Genomic DNA, 17,026 nt, shown 5'->3' on the forward strand with positions numbered 1-17,026 from the left:
GGAACCCTTTCACAAAAAAACAAAAAAAAAAAAAAAAAAGAGAAAAAAGCATGCAACCTTTGTTCAAGTATTATACAGGAAAATGTGTACATGTGAAAGCAATGTGCCTTTCTTTTCTTCTCTTCCTTTTCCTCTCTCTCTCTCTCTCTCTCTCTCTCTCTCTCTCTCTCTCACACACACACACACACACACACAAGGTCTCACTCTGAAGCTAAGGCTGGTCTTGAATTCATGGCAGTCCTCCTGCCTCAAACAATAAAATCATATACAAATCGCTATGTCTATGTATATTGCATGGCTCTGTATACTCAGACACATATATACAGAAGCAGTTCGTGTATACAGAAGCAGCACAGGACCATAGGGAAAACACAGAGATGTCTCAGGGGAGGGTGGGAGTGGGTTGTGAGAGAAGGGATGCCCCGCCTCTTTTTTTTGGTTGAGACAAAGTTTCATTCTATAGCCCAGGTTAGCTTGGAACTCATTACATAGCCCAGGCTGGCCTTGAACTCTACCAAGTCCTAGAGTTCCTAGCCTTCCAAGTGCTGGGGTTATGGTCATGCTTGGCATGGGACTCCCACTTTTCTCCTATAATCCTTCAGCACTATATGAATTGTTACAAGTAGTTCAGGCTACCCATTACAAAAATATACATTAAAACCCCATAATTTTGGGGGGAGTGGTACTGGAGAATTGAACCTCAGGGTCTCACATATGCCAAAATCTACCACTGAGTTATATTTCCAGCCTCAGGAGAGTATACTGGATCCCTCAAAGCTGGAGTTACAGGTGTTTACAGGATACCTAGCTTGTTATAAGGGTGCTGGAATCCAAACTCTGGTCATCATGATTAAGCAGTAAGTGTTCTTAACCGCTGAGCAGTCTCTCTATTTTCCTTTCCCATTTTTTGAGACAAGGTCTTGCTATGTAGCTGTGACAGTCCATCTTCACTGTCTACTTGACTGGAACTGGGATCACCTAGAAGACTATCTGTGAGGGCATTTCCAGAGAGGGGTAACCAAGGAGGGAGGACTTACCCTGAATGTGGGCTATACAATCCCATGGGCTGGGATCCTAAGCTGAATAAGAAATAAAAACGGAGCAGGTGAGCTGTGCACCATTGCTCACCTCTTTGCTTCCTATGGACACCTATGAGCAGACCCCTCATGTTCCTGTCACCATGATGGACTGTACGTTCAAACCATGAATTAAAGTAAGCCTTCCCAAGTTGATCCCTGTCAGGCATTTGGTCACAGTGACGAGAAAAGTGATTGATTCAGTAGTCCAGGGTGGTCTAAAACTGTGGCAATCCTATTGTAGCCTCCTGAGTTCTGGGATTACAGTTGTGTGCCACCACCCTGGCTAAGCCCCATAATTTCAACAGTACACAGGTTTCTTGACCCCTGCCTATTTTAAGGTCCCTCGTCACCTTCTTACCCCCCTCCCTGAGAGGCTGCTGGGCTAGCCCTTCTTTACCTGGCTGGTTTGACCTCCTCCATCTCTGACAGTTTCGCTTGAATAAGGCAAAGCCCTGGAAGGGAAGAGGTAATTTTTGAGTTTGGAGGAGGCAAGGGCTTGCTCCCTCAGCCCAGCCTCCTCTACTTACCAAGAGGCAGCAGTGGTAGTAGAGAAAGGCTGTTTATTACTCCAGAGGCTTTGAAATCCGTGCCCCACCCCCACTCTATATCCAGATGGAGACCTGGCCTCCAAGCTAGGACAAGCCAGCACCTGACAAGTGCCCTTGGGCTGTACTCAAGGCTCAGAACTAAAAGGACACATTGAAGAGTGACACGGTGGTAGCTGATAGTACCTGGCCCATCCTGTGTACTCCCTTGCTCAAGACCGGTGCAAAGGGCTTTTGAGGAGGTCCTTGGCTAGAAATAAACTGGGTACAGGTAGAACTCACAGCCAGGCAGATAGGATGGCTTCCTGGGAAACTACAGCTGACCTGTGTCTAGACCTGAGGTCTTACGACTTCAGCCACAGGGTGCCACCACCCTCCTTCCCTTTGGGCAGAGACAAACTAGCTAGACTCCTGAGAGTCAAAGACAGGTATGCACTTGAATGATGGGTAACAGTATAGGCCCTGGACCTAGGCCACTAGGCTTTGAAAAACCTGTTACTTGTTAGTTAAGCTTGTTAGCCAATGGGCAGGTGTGCCCCCTCTGAGCCTTATATCTCATCAGTGAAAAAAGAGATCATTGACTCTCTTTTGACTCTCCAGGAGTCAATGCTGTCAGGCCAGCACATCACTGAGCTGTCAGTGAGCAACAGAGGAGGGTGGTTACTCTCCTGTGCAGGTTTTGAGTCCCTGGGGGGCTGAGACCAGGAGGCTTGTAGTGTGATAGAGATGAGGGTGTCTAGGGTGTAGACCTGGGAAGACGAAGATGAAGCAGGCGGCTAGGCCTCCGATGACCGAGATGACCTTGCCGATGTCAGGGATGAAGAGTGCCAGCAGCAGGGTGAGTAGGAACCACACCAGCGTCTGCAGGACACGGCGTCGACGTTCTCGCCCAACGTCTTCCTCCACTGGCATCCCCTTGTAACGCAGCCATAGGCCTTCCACCACCGCCCTGTCCACACGAGGAGGGGCTCAGGGGGCACTTTGGCTAGTGTCTCCTGCCCCCCACCCCACAAAAATATATGGAAGCCAGATCCCAAATGGGCAAGTTGTGGGTAAGGTCCTTGATATCCACACTGTCCTTTGTTGCTGTGGGTGGAGATGATGAGTGTATACAGAGGACTTTGTCTCTTCACGTGGACACTGACACTATCATTCTCTTTATCTGGAATGGTTTGGTGCTAGAGAGATGGCTCAGTTGTTAAGGGCACTGGCAGAGGACCTGGGTTCAGTTTCCAGCACCCACATGGCAGCTAACAACTGTTTTTAACGCCAGTTCCAGGGAATCCGATGCCCTCTTCTGGTCTCCACAGGTACTGCAAGCACTGGTGCACTTGCATAATGCAGACAAAACACACATAAAATAATTTTTAAAACGTAATTTAAAAAATTAAGGAATAGCTGGGTGTGGTGGCGCACGCCTTTAATCCCAGCACTCGGGAGGCAGAGGCAGGTGGATCTCTGTGAGTTCAAGGCCAGCCTGGTCTACATAGTGAGTCCCAGGCCGGCTGGGGCTACAGAGAGACCCTGTCTTAAAAAGTCCAAAAAAAAAAAAACGTATTTACAGTTTGGGGTATTCAAAAGGCAGTGTCCACATGAAAGCTTAGGAAAGGATCTGGACTGGAGATCCTTACAAGACTCACAGAATATTCTGGAACCTCTAACCTGGCATAGTGTACTTCTAGGGCATTCTAAAGATATGGACTCTTTTCTATGGGCTTCAATTTCTTCAATTCTTCAATTCTTGCAGAATGCATTTCACATAAAGCCACGTGCCATGCTGGCTACCAGGAGCTCTGGGCAGGGTGGGGAAGGGGCTCACCGTCCACAGAAGTGCAGGATGGGGTAGGAGGTAAGCACGCTCAAGATGATGAAGGCTCGGGCAACAGCCACAGCCACGTCCTCTGAGGGATAGGACAGAAGCACATCAGGATCCACAGTAGCTCCAAAAGTCAGGAAGCCACAGATGCCTGTGGGCAGAGACAAGAGGCAAGGTCAAGGCAACCCTGGGAGGGAGGGTGTAGACTGTCCACTCCTGCTAAGTGTAACATCAGCTGGGAAGGTTGCTGCAGCAGCTCAGGAGGTGTGGACGGAACTGAAAAAAGGGAGTCAAGCCAGAACAGATCCTCACTCCCTGTCCTCTCAGGTGTCCCTTGCTAGAAACCCTGTAATTCCCACACTGCTGCTTTTCTGAACTTAGCTTGCCTTGTACTAGTCTCAGAACCTCCATCTGCTCAGATCTTCATACTGCCATCTCATTACTCAGGTCTCAGTTCAGATTCCCCTCTTGAGAGAGTGCTGCTCTGCCCATCCACAGTCACCGCCCTAGCCCAGGGACTCGTTTACCACCCTGTTCAAATTTTCTTGTCAAAAAGGACTTGGTCTGTTGGCCTCTTGCATTCCTGGCTGTCATTTCAGAGGCTGGAATGGCACTGGCCCAAGTAGCTTTTGCCCCTATCCCGTCAACTAGCCATAAGAGGACGATAAGGCCACCCAGCTGTGCCCCCTTACCCAAGTTACCCATGCAGCAGCCCGAGCTTTCTTTGCCCAACCACTTCCCACCCATGAAATGCATCCCAATACCATACATCTCCCTCCCCACTGGCACCTGCCTCCAACTCCCTGAACTCCAGGTCACAGACCTCCTTCCTATCCTTACCCTAGAGGCTTGGCATTTGGCAGTTTCTCTCTGGAATGCTTCTCCTCATTCAACTTCTCATAGTCTGGTCTCTTCAAGTGCCATCTTCTCAAGAGAGGACCCTTCTGTGAGGGCCACCTTGACCCAGTCCCATTCCCTCCTTCCTGGTTTCAGTGTTATGACGACATTAGCTCCTGTCTAGACTTCATTTTTCACTTACTTGCACATGACAGTGTCTCCAAGAAGGTCAATACCACAAGGGCAGGGCCAGCTCCTACTCCCATAGCATCCCACACTGGGGACATCTTCTGATACTTTCTGATGATACTCACTGGGCATCAGTTTAGAACTGATGAGTAGAGAGCTAGAGAGATGGCTCAATGGTTAAGAGCACTGGTTGCTCTTGCAGAGGACCCAGGTTCAGTTCCCAGCACCCACATGGCATCTAACAACCGTCTGTAACTCCAGTTCCAGGGAGTCTGATGCCCTTTTCTCCTTCCATGGGCATTGCAAGCACATGGCACACTTACATACATGCAGGTAAAACATTCATACACATAAAATTAAAAAGAAAAAAAACTTTATGGGCGTGGTGGTGCACGCCTATAGTCCCAGCACTTGGGAAGCAGAGGCAGGTGGATCTCTGTGAGTTCAAGGCCAGCCTGGTCTACGTAGTGAGTTCTAGATGGAGCACACCTCTCTCATCTTGGCAGGGGGCAAGCCTTGGGCAGCCCAAGTTCAAGTCAATGTTTATATAAGTGTTCATTAGCCCAAGAGTGCAGAGCTGTCCAAAGACAGCTGGGCCAGAAATCATGGGGACTCAGGAAGGAGTGGGAGCACTCTAAGCCTGGCCTTTGAAGGGGAGCACTCACCTGTGCCCATGTAGACAGCCAGGGCTATGACCATGGCGGCTGTCACCACCCCGCCCCAGGTCTTCACCTCAGACTGCCGCATGCTGTTGAAGACGGGCACGCTGCTCACGTGGCACTGTCCAAGTGAAAGGCATGGTCATGGTGGAGAAGTGACCTCACCCCCAGGCTCCAAAGTGAGGTAGCTTGGGGGCAAAGACCCCAGAGATAAGGGGTAAGTTCTGGGGCCTGTGTTTTATCCTTCCTCCCAGGAACCCCATCATCCTACCTCTAATATAGGGTCCCTCCCAGTGTGTGGTGGGGGTGAGCTAATGGGACAGCAGGGACCTAGTATCTGGCACCTGAAATCCGAAGCAGATGGTGGGCATGGCATTGAACACGGCCATCCAGGAAGCTGGTCTGTGGGGAGAAACAATGTACACCTGCCTGTGAATCCCACAGAGCCATCAACTGTCCCCACAGCTCTTCTTCATTCACCCCAGCATGGCCTCCAGCAACCAGCACTCTAGACAAGAACATACACTGGGAGAGGAGACATGGCCGTGTCACAGTTCAGGAAATGGGTTCTGAAAGGCCATCTGGCACCAGAATCTATAATTCCTGGCTCCTGAAGCTTTTCTGATTTGTTCCTTTAATAAACTAAAAGGGGCTGGGTATAGTGGCGCATGCCTTTAATCCCAGCACTAGGGAGACAGAGACAGGTGGATGTTTGTGAGTTTGAGGCCAGCCTGGTTTACATAGGTAGTTCTAGGACAGCTGGGGCTACAGGGAGACCCTGTCTCAAAAAGACAAAAACAAAGACAAAAAAAACCCAAAAAACCAACAACAAAAAAAACTAAAAGGGAGAATTTGGACATGGTCATGCACATATGTAATCCTAGCACTTAGGAGGTGGAGGCAGGAGGATCACGAATTCAAACCTAGGTTACATAGTGAGTTTGAGGCCAACCTGGGCTATATGACATCCAGTCTCAAAACAAAATAAAAATAAATGGAAAAATGTGCAGTTCATTCCTCACAATCTCCCTAAGCTGGGGCCTTGCCCAACACTCCTCCCTCTGGCTATCACTCTTCCCTCCAGGTAAAAAGAGACTAGGACCTCTCACCGCCTTCCTACAATGATGGGTGAATCAGACTGATGAGCTAATGGGCCTCAGGAGGGCCTGTGTGGGCTTCAGATGCCTGACCTAGGCAGGAGCTTCTACTCCATGCATTTCCCAGGGACTCTTACCTACCTGGTCAGGATATCCCCCGGGACCATCTCTTTATCGGGCCAGATGTATTTGATGATTATGATGGCAGTGACATACCAGGTTCCCACAACACTCAGGAAGCTGCCAAGAAGGAGAGACTGACCTGCTCACCAGTTCCAGCTGTCCCTTGTCCAATGCCACCCTAGGAATGCCTACCCTCTGCTCTAGGGACCAAACCATACCCAGTGAAGACTCAGGAGAAATAAGTTCCAGAGAGACCTGCCCCAGGAACGTGGAGCTCGTCAGTATTTCAGCCATTGGGACATGCACTGTTTCCAGTCTATGGCTTAGAAAACACAAGGAACTGGGCTCCAAAGAGCAGCTGCAAGCTTAGCCTGAGCAGCCTGGACTTGCTAAGGGCTGCCAGCTGGCAGTCCCATGGACCTGGTCTTTGAGAACTAGGAGATGCTGAGGATGAAGGGGTAGAGTAAAGATGCTGGGATGCTGATATTTAAGGGAACTCTGAAGACAGCTGAGTGTCAAACAGCCCAGACTCTTACAGCTTTTCAGATACTGGGCCAGGAAGCCACTCTGAGCTCCATGGAAGATGCTACCAGTTGGACAATCCCAGGATCACCAACCCTGGGCTTCCAGAAAAGTCAAGGCCCAGGCCACCAGCTGCCCTTACACTCTCAGCCATCACCAATCCCTTCTTTGACAAGGACATCTAGAACAGAACCCTTCATTGAACAAAGGATCACTGTCTTTCTTTTCTGATGATAACAGAAAAGGAAGGTTGAGGACTAAAATCCTGCAAACTCTGGTCTGCTCTGCCTTGCCAGTTCTTTTTCCCCAAGAAACTGAGGTGCCATGGAGATTGACTCCCCACCAGAAATGGCTCTCCAGTGGCCTGTGACCAGAGCCTCTGGCTGGCCCAGGTTGGGTTGGGGACTACAAACCTGGCATATTTCTGGAAGCCGATCTCCCTGGGGATGGACAGGGGCAGGATGAAGAGGAAGGCAGTGAGGCTGATGGTGAACTTGCGGTCTGTGTACCAAGGGCCACTGCTGGCCCCTTCAGGCTCCTTTGCCATCACAGCTATAACTGCACAGGGAGGAAGGAGAGACTGTCATAACAGGCCACCCAGGGTGTGGCTCTCCTGCTCTGCTGGGTCCTAGGACTTTCTTCTAATGGGCCAGAAGCAGCAGGACTTGCAGAGAGGATGAGGCCCAGCAGGTGTACTGTATTTGTTCCCTGGACCCCTGGCCCAAGGGGAAGAGATAAGGTAGCACTGGGGGAGAACCTCACTCTTGTCCTGCTGGTCCCCGATGATGATGAGGAAGGCAATGCAGGTGCCGAAGGTGTAGACTGCGATGGCCACCTCACACAGCACGCCTGTCAGCTTGCCGCACACGGCCCACACCACCTCCTGGTAGGTCCTTTCATTGCTGGCCTGGGAGCAGTAGGCCAGAATGACAAGACCGCTGATGATGAAAACCAGCATGCCCTGTAGGCAGAACAGACGGGAAGATGTGGGAAAGGCATCCTGGGCACTCTCAGCACTTACTGGGCCAACATCCAAAGCAGCTTGGAAAATGGGCCCTTATCCTGCAGGACAATTTTAATAGATTGCTAGAGGTTGCCAAGTTGAGATTTTACTAAAAACAAGTTTCATTTAAAACGTCAAACATGCGTATGTATTGAAAACAGAGTGGACCCCAAGCAGCCATCATTCTCCACTTTAAAATCAACCAATTTATGACCAATCTTTTGGACTTTTGCTTTTCCTTTTTTTTTTTTGAGATAGGGTCTCTCTATGTAGCCCTGACTGCTCTGGAACTCAGTATGTAGACCTGGCTGACCTTGAACTTACAGACACTGGCCTGTCTCTGCCTCCTGAAGGCTGAGATAAAAGGTGTGTGCCACCAAGCCTGGCTCTTTGTTTTGTTCTTTTGAGACAGTTTTACTCTGTAACCCAGGCTGTCCTGTAACTTATCATACAGTCTAAGCTGGCCTTGATTCCTCTGCCTTAGCCTCTTGAGTGCTGATTACAGGCATGCACCACCACAGTGACTTTTATGGCAAATCTTTTTTTCATTTTACTACCTTTTCATTGTACTTTGAAACGAATACAAATATAGTTTTTAAAATATTATTTGCCACGTGTGGTGGTACATGCCTTTAATCCTAGCCTCAAGAGGCAGAGGCAGGCAGATCTCTGTGAGATTGAGGCCAGCCTGGTCTATATAGCGAGTTCCAGGCCAGTTGGGGCTACAAGGAGACCCTGTCCCAAAAAAAGGGGGGGCGGGGCTTGGAGAGATGGCTCAGTGGTTAAGAGCACTGGCTGCTCTTGCAGAGGACCTGGGTTTGGTTCCCAGTATCCACATGGCTGCTAACTCCACGTCCAGGGGATCTGACACCCTCTTCTGACCTCCGTAGGCATTGCACAACACAGGTGCACTAACATCCATACAGATAATAAACTCATACACAGAAACTAAAAATAAATTTTAAAAATTTAATTAATTAATTAATTTATAGTTTATGTGTATGAGTGTTTTACCTGCAAGTATGTTAAGTGCAGCCGGGCGTGGGTGGTGCACACCTTTAATCCCAGCATTTGGGAGGCAGAGGCAGGTGGATCTTTGTGAGTTTGAGGCCAGCCTGGTCTACATAGTGAGTTCTAGGACAGCTGGGGCTACAGGGAGACCTGTCTCAAAAAGAAAAAAAAAAAAAAAAAAAAAAAAAAAAAAAGAAAGCAAAGCAAGTATGTAAGTGCATCATGTTTATGCAATGCTCATCAAGGACAGAAGAGTGCACCAGATACCCAAGAACTGGTGTTAAGGACAGTTGTTAGCTGCCATGTGGGTGCTGGGAACCAAACCCAGGACTTCTGCAAGAGCAGTCAGTGCTCTTAACTGCTGCCTTCTCTCTAGCCCTTAAACATATCTTTTATTGCATCAGTAAACATTTCAGTAGTTCTAAAAAAATAAGGACCTTCTTTCCTTTAAACATAATCTCGGGGCTGGAGAGATGGCTCAGCGGTTAAGAACACTGTTCTTGAAGAAGACCTGGGTTTGAATCCTCCATAACGCCAGTCCCAGGGGATCCAATAGCCTCTTCTGACTGCTGCAGGCATTGCACGACACAGGTGTACTTACTTACATGCAGGCAATACACGCATACACATAAAATTTAAAAAAATTAAAAAACAAAAAACATACATAAATCAGTATCACACATAAAAAATAAAATATGCCTGGGTCGAGTTGGGGAAGTGGAGTGGCTCAGTTGGTGGAGTGCTTGTCTAACATGCAATCCTGGGTTTGATAACAAGCATTGCATAAACTAGGTGTGCTGGCACACATCTGTAATTCCGGCACTCAGGATGTGGAAGCCGGAGGGTCAAGGTCATCCTCAGCTATGTGGAGAATTTGAGGTCAGCTTGAGCAAGCGATGTTCAAATCTCTCTGTTGGGAAGGGTTTTGAAATCTCACCTGGGCTCAGGGTGAAGCGTTCTGGAGAAGACACAACTGGCGTCTGATTTAGACTCTCTTTTCCTTCTTCCACTTCCCTTTTTTCTTTCTTTTCACATTCTTATTATTATATAAGCTTTTGTGTGTTTGTCTTTTTGAGATAGGGTCTCTCTGTAGCCCCAGCTGGCTTTGAGGTCACTATGAGACCAGGATGACCTGGAACTCACTATGTAGAACAGGCTGGCCTTGATCTCACACGTAGATCTGCCTGCCTTTATCTCCTGAGTGCCGGGACTAAAGGTGTGTGCTTGGCTTCTTGTATTGATTTTGAATGGTTGCTTTAAAAGAGAGTTCTGGAATAGACTTAATATCTATCACGGGTAAGGGAGGGAATAATGACAGCATATGTTCCCTATTGCCCATCTCCTATCCAGCCTCCCTTGCAAAGCAAAGAGCCCAGACTCTGCATACCTCTCCTGCCAGCGTACTCACCATTTGCAGCGCGATGCCAGCAGCCACACCCCCAGCAGTGCTGAAGGCTGCTGGGAAGTTAAGCAGCCCTGCACCTAGGCAGGCATTGACAACGATGCAGATGGCTCCAAGCGTAGAAGTAGTACCTCTATCTGAATCTCCAGGAGACACTGCCCCCTCACTCTTGGGGGCCATGTCCACACAGGGACTTTGGAGCAAACGGGCCCTCTCCCCTGCATCGGTGCTGGAGCCCCACTCACTATAGTCACTGTTGATGCAGACCTGAGCCATGGTTCTGAGATTTTTCTTTCTCCAAAAGCTAGGGTTCTGCCTCACGACCACATTCCTGTTGTAGATGAGAAAACCCCTGTCGATTCTGGGCTGTTATCCTGTGAGGACTCTTGTTAACCTGGATGGGACAAAGGCAAGCATTATTTTTGCCTCGAACCAGGGAGTCTGGGGCACAAAAAGGGGAAGCAGCTGTCCCAAGATCACATGGTTAGGGTCCATATAAGTACCACATGCGGGCCTGGAGAGACGACTCAGCAGTTAAGAGCACTGGCTGCTCTTGCAGAGGACCCAAGAGAGGGGACTGCATGACATGGGTGCACTTACATACATGTAGGCAATACACACGTACACATGAAATCAATTTTATTGCCTGTAGAGGTCAGAAGAGGGTGTTGGAGTCCCTGGAACTGGAGTTATGGACAGTTGTTAGCTGCCATGTGGGTGCTGGGAATTGAACCAGGTCCTCTGCAAGAACACTCAGTGCTCTTAACCACCGAGCCATCTCTCCAGCCCCTAAATAAAATATTAAAAAAAAAAAAGTACCAACTGTGTTCAGCTACACAGGTGGAGCTCCATGTGGTAAAATTCAAATCCAGGTACGTCTATGCAGAACACTGCAGTGGTGATATGGTGCGGGTGGCAGACAGAAATATGTCAGTTTCACATCCCACTTGCATCACTCTTTTGCACCAAGGCATATAACTGTGTTATAGCACTTGTCTGTCACTGGTAAGGCCCTGGATTCAGTCCACAGTACTTTTTTTTTTTTTGAAATGGTCTCACTCTGTAGTGCTGGCTGACCTGGAACTCATATAGTGAACCAGGCTGGCCTTAAACTCAGAGATCTGCCCACCACACCTGGCTTAATCCTTAGTGTTGCAAAAGGAATAAGAACAATAAAAGGGAGGGATTCTGATGTCTCAGCACCAAGAGAGGGGCCCCCAGTGGACAGGTGTGTCATGAACATGTCACATGCCTTATCTTATTTGATCCTGTGACAGCCTTGTTGTAAGAAGGTTCAGAGAAATTACAACACTGACCCAGGATGGCCCATGAATGAGCTGCAGCCCAGGGTCTGGCCCCAGACCCTTCTGGTTTCCCAGCTTGTCTGCACAGCACAGGATCCCAAAAGGAACTCCTACTAAGGATGTTTTGACATATTACAGTCCAGCAAGCCTACCTGTAACCTAGACATTAAACTTCAGCTTTCAAAACCCTTCAAAATTCAGGCCCATTCTTTCTTCTCCTATATGATCAGTCCCACCACACAACTCACACTTGTGTCCTCAGGAAAATAATATTTTATTTATTTTATGTGTATGTGTGCAAGGGTGCATATGCATGTAGGGCAGAAGACAATTTTGGCGAGTCAGTTCTCTCCTTCCACCATGTGAGACCTGGGGATCAAACTCAGGTCATTCAGCTTGACAACAGATGCCTTTATCAACTGAGCTATCACTCCTGGTCAGGAAAATAAGCCTTAACTATGTCTGGAATGCTCCCAGTCCAGCCAGCCAGACTCTCAGGTCCCATCTCTTCTCCATTTCCTTAGATACTCCTTGAGTCCTTTTCAGAGTCACCTATGCACCAGGCACTGCTCGGGCCCATTTCCTTGCAGTTTCTGCCCCTGAGCTAGCATTGTGTAGGCTACAGGCTTGTTCTCCACAGCTAGACTACAAGGCTCCAAGGACAGACATGTGGTGTTTATTGTTAACTATGAGCCAGAGCTGAGGAATGTATTGTGTCATTCACTCTTCAACACAGTCCTAAAAAGTAGACAGGAATGTCACTACCACCATCACAGAGGTATTCCTGATGGTCAGGCACTGTACACTCTACTCTGGGTCAGATAGCAGTCACTGGTGGAGCTGGGATTCAAAACCAGGCTGAGATGGGTCAGAAGGTAAAGGAGCTGTCACCAAGCCTTGAAGAGCTGAGTCTGATTCCAGGGACTCCTGCAAGTTGTCCTCTGACTATACACTCACACAAACACAATGAATGAATGAATAAAATGTAAAACAACAACAAAACCCCAAATAAAACAAAATAAAGTCCAAACAACAACACAAAACCTGTGGGTATTGGCTTGTCTCCACCTACTCCTCCTGGGCATGCTGAACTCAGGTGACAAGCTTGTCACCTGACTATTCTCCAGGTAAACACAACTGAATTTCAGATTTTAAACTAGCTTTGGCTTTCTTGAAAACCAGATTTATTCTTCTCCAATCTTCCAAATATTTTTTTGAAAGAGAAAAAGAAAGAGAGAGGGGGAGAGAAAAAGAGAGAGCACCTTGGCCGGCCTGGAACTAATTATTTAAACCAGGCAGATTGGCCTCAAACTCAGAGAGATCTGCCTGCCCTGCCTCATGGGTTCTGGGAGTAAAGATGTGGTTCACCATGTGACATTCTACAAATCTTGAAGTGCTTTGAGAGCTCAGCTCTGAAAACTGACCTCAGAGCTCAGAGCTTGAGATCAAGAGAAACGTTTCTTTCCTTTTAAAAACAACTATCTGGGGCTGGAGAGATGGCTCAGCAGTTAGGAATACTTGTTCTTCCAGAGGACCTGGATTTGATTCCCAGCATCCATATCACGGCTAACAAGCATCTGTAACTCCAGTTCCAGGGGATCCGACACACTCTTCTGGCCTCTGTGGGGCATTGCATTCATGTGGTACACTTACATACATGCAGAAAAAACACTCACACACATAAAAATAACTTTTTAATTTTATGTATGTAAGTGTTTAGCCCATAAGTATATGTGTACCATGTGCATGCAGTGCCAGTGGGGTCTTGAAGAGGGCATCAGATCCCCTGGATCTGGAGTTATGGATGGTTGTTAGCTATCATGTAGGTGTTGGAAACTGAACCTGGGTCCTCTGGAAAAACAGTCAGTGCTCTTCACTCCTGAGCTATCTCTTCAGAACTAAGAAAAAAAATCTTAATATACCAAGTCCAAGCCCAGATCAAGAACACCCACACTAAGCATGGTGGCTCATGCCTGTAATCTCAGCACTTGGGAGGCTGAGGCAAGATGACTGTTGTGAATTCAAGACCAGCCTGGGCTACATAGTACTGAGCTACAAAGCATAACTCTATCTTGAAAAACAAAACAAAACAAAAAACTAATAAAGCATCCCTGAGCTGGAAGGGTCTGTGCTCTCCTCATAGATCTGAAGTATGAAAACTGACCTCTCCTCCTCCTGTGTAACCTTGGGCAAGTCACTTTATCCCTCTAAGGCGTATGTTAATATTACTAAAAGTTACTGGGCTGGGGTTGGTAAAGTGTGTGCTTACCATAAAAGAGGCTTCAGAGTTAATTCCTAACAAACCCATTTTGGGTCCAGTAAGATGACTCAGTGGGTAAAAATGCTTGCAGCCACGGCTGAAAACCTGAGTTCCATCTCTGGGCCCCATATGAGGAGAGAAAGGATTCCTGCAAGTTGTCCTCTGACTTCCACATGTGTGCTGTGGCATATGTGTACACACACACACACACACACACACACACACACACAAATAAGAAAATAAATTAAAAATAACAAACAACACTGATTTCCTTTCCCCAAAGGTCATTGCTTGTGTTGTTTGCAAATGCCCCTCCTGTTTTACCCACCTCTACCACACCAAACAATCTTTGTCTCTAAGTAAACAGAGAGCAATGGTCCTGGTAACACTGGTCACAAAGATACTGGGGTAGCTAATTGGAGAAAAAGCAAAACAATGGCCAGATCAAAAGGGCATGGATTGACCTGGGGACTTAGCTCAGTCGCTGAAGGAGTATTTAGGGTAATGAGTCCCTGGGTTCAATTATAGCCCTCTCCTTCCAAAATCCCAAAGGGCAGGGGCTGAGTGGATAGTGAGGAGCCAAGAGGGGCCTTCCTCAGAGGCTGCCTTTGGCTGCCAGGCTCTTTTCTACAGTCTGTTGCTTCTTGAGTATCATCTGATCTCAGGTATTCCTGAACTGCCTCATTCCATTCTCCACTTGTCCTTCTCTGCGTGGCTCATTACAGACTGGAAAGAAGAGATGAGAACTGACCACATTCAGTCATAACCACTGTTATGCATCCATAGCATCTCTCTGATGCCCTCAGTCCTGGAGGTCGGCTACCCAGGTCCCTGGGATGCTTCCTGGCCAGTCCTCCTGACAAATGGACAAAGAAAGCTGGGGACATCACTCCATGGAGAGGGAAAGAGGAACGTGCAGGTGCTCTGGGACATCTGTCAATCAAGCATATAACCAAGGGACACACTGCCAGTGGACACATCCCTCTTCTGGAGTCAGATTCAGAAAGAGCACACATCACAGAACTTTTTCCTCTTACGCAATGTGCCCTCCAGCCAACAACTCAGCAAAGACCCAAAGCTGTGAGTAGTGAAGGCAGTCTGGGAATTCCAGAGACATCTAAGGCCACAGGTTCCACCCAACTCACACCACAGACACAGACACCAAGGCCGCATGGCCCAGTGCCTCTCTCACAAAGCAGGTTTCCTTTTGGGGCAATTATCCCATGCCACTGTCTCTCCTGCCACCACACAAAAGCTCAGGTAGGGTCCTCACGAGCTCAGGGGCTGAGTTGTTCTACTTTTCTACACTCTCACAGCTCCAAGATCTCTTACCCCTGCCCCAATAATCAGCTCCACTGCTCCCACCTTACCTGCTCTTTCCACCTGCTTGGCTATGGTGGAAGGGGCTGTTCTTCTCCCCGCAGATCTGGGATCGGATTCTCCTCTCGTCACTCTCTAGCCTCCAGCTCTTAAGACATTACCTAAAATCTGCAGTCAGCAAAGAGCTGACTTCCGGCTAGCTACACCTGGGCGGGGCGGGGGGGGGGATACTGCGAGGTTCTCATAGTATGGAGTTCCAGATCAGGGAGGGGAAAGGCCCACGGAAGGAAAGGGATGAGGCTAAGTCACAGCCCGATGCACACGTGCTTGGGTCGGCGATGGACCCAGTGCACCCGGCCCCTCAGATCTCACCGGCTTCCCAGTCTAGCCTGGGGCCCAGCCCTGAAATACGAGGTTTGGGTTGCACTAGGAGGTGGGTGGGGGAGCACCACGCCGAGTGGGCTGAGGACCAGCCTAAGGGCTGGGGCAAGCCCCGGGGACTGCGTGTGGGAGGGGATCCGGGGACTCGGTCCTGGCCTAGGGCAGAGTGGAAGCCGCCGGGCTAAGGCGCGCCGGGCCGTGCAACAAAGGGCAGCGTGAGAGACGATGGCTCCGGAGCCCTGCAGGGAACTGGGCTCAGCGCCACGGCGGGGGGCGATGGGAACTCCGTGGACCCCGGGACCTGACAGCCCCACCTTCTGCCGCCAGGACCTCCCACCACCTACCTAGGACGCTACTTTACCAAGCCGGCTCCAGAGACACGTGAGTACGGGTCACATGACCTCCCAGTGGGCAGGGGCCGTGGGTCACCCTGGGACTTGTAGTTTTTAGCAGATGTCAACATCGGCCAGCACCAGCTCCTTGTATCTCAACCCCACAACACTGTCCTGAGCCAGCTTGGCTCCCAGCCAACTCATTTATCCAGCTATTTTTAGACCTGGTCTCTCGGCCAAATCAAACACTGCTCCTTCTTCCTGGGAAGAATGTTAAGAGGTTTGGCATCTGTGTCTTCAGGGGCAATGAGCCAAAGCTATTTGGCCTCATTATCTTTACTGGTTTCTGTTCCTGCATTCATGCCGATGACAAGTGACCCTGGAGTTTCTTTTAGTGGAATGTGCGGGAACCATTGAACAAGACGGAGAATTAGCCTGAGCATTCATCTAGCCCTGGCTACAACCCCGGGACTAGATTCTAAAAGGACTTGCGGCATTGGAGGCCCTCGGTGTATTGAAAAAAGGGGTAGCTGCCCAGAGCCTTGGCTTCTGTTCTTGGCTGTATGCCATTTATAACTTGTCAGTTTCTTTCTCTTTCTTTGTTGTACTAGCGCTTGACTTCCACCTGAGTTCTGAGGGCCGAACTCAGGTTATCATTGTTGGCGGCAAACACCTTCACCCACCGAACTATCTTGCTAGCCAATTTTAAAAATTGAAAATTAAGTTGAGTACGCTCAGAAGGCTGACACAGCTGGGTGTGGTGGCACATGCTTTTAGGGAGGCAAAGGCAGAGGCAGGTGAATCTCTGTGAATCTAGGCCAACCTGGTTCCAGACCAGCAAGAAGATAAAAAAAGGAAGGCTGATGCAGGAGAACTGAGTTTGAAGCCAACTCTACATAGCAAGACCTTGTCTCCAAACAAACACAATAACCCAATAACCCAAACTTTAAAAAAATAAAGAGGAAAAAAAAGGCAATGTTATTGAGATTGTTAGAGTCAAATGCACTTGTAAGAAATAGATCCAGTATGTCAGTTTCCCTCCACAAAAATGTGTTACAAAACTGTATTATATTTCATACAACCAGGATATTGGCATTGAACAATCAATGTTCTTGAACTCTCCCATTTTACTTGGTATGTGCTTGC

At 48.6% G+C, this 17,026-nt stretch overlaps 1 protein-coding gene across 4 annotated transcripts in view; it reads right to left on the bottom strand.

Moving 5' to 3' along the window:
* Positions 1–16,028, bottom strand: part of Slc38a7 (solute carrier family 38 member 7) — a 19,088-nt gene extending 3,060 nt beyond the window's left edge. The window contains exons 1-11 of one of the 4 annotated variants that reach the window (XM_029564089.1): positions 15,893–16,028; positions 15,218–15,335; positions 10,551–10,677; positions 7,630–7,828; positions 7,281–7,425; positions 6,364–6,462; positions 5,470–5,527; positions 5,132–5,246; positions 3,444–3,591; positions 2,374–2,573; positions 1,477–1,531 (exon numbers count right to left, since the gene is read on the bottom strand). In XM_029564089.1, the coding sequence (XP_029419949.1) occupies positions 1,477–1,531; positions 2,374–2,573; positions 3,444–3,591; positions 5,132–5,246; positions 5,470–5,527; positions 6,364–6,462; positions 7,281–7,425; positions 7,630–7,828; positions 10,551–10,559 (1,028 nt within the window). In that variant the 5' untranslated portion in view covers positions 10,560–10,677; positions 15,218–15,335; positions 15,893–16,028. Of the gene's footprint in view, positions 1–1,476; positions 1,532–2,373; positions 2,574–3,443; positions 3,592–5,131; positions 5,247–5,469; positions 5,528–6,363; positions 6,463–7,280; positions 7,426–7,629; positions 7,829–10,289; positions 10,678–15,217; positions 15,353–15,892 lie in introns of those variants that run through there. The other 3 variants (XM_017798461.2, XM_008834242.3, XM_029564088.1) reach the window with 3 other exon arrangements.
* Between the last annotated feature and the right edge of the window lie 998 nt (positions 16,029–17,026).

The sequence above is a fragment of the Nannospalax galili genome, unplaced genomic scaffold (assembly GCF_000622305.1).
Source record: "Nannospalax galili isolate Female #2095 unplaced genomic scaffold, S.galili_v1.0 scaffold716, whole genome shotgun sequence".
Classification (NCBI taxonomy): domain Eukaryota; kingdom Metazoa; phylum Chordata; class Mammalia; order Rodentia; family Spalacidae; genus Nannospalax; species Nannospalax galili.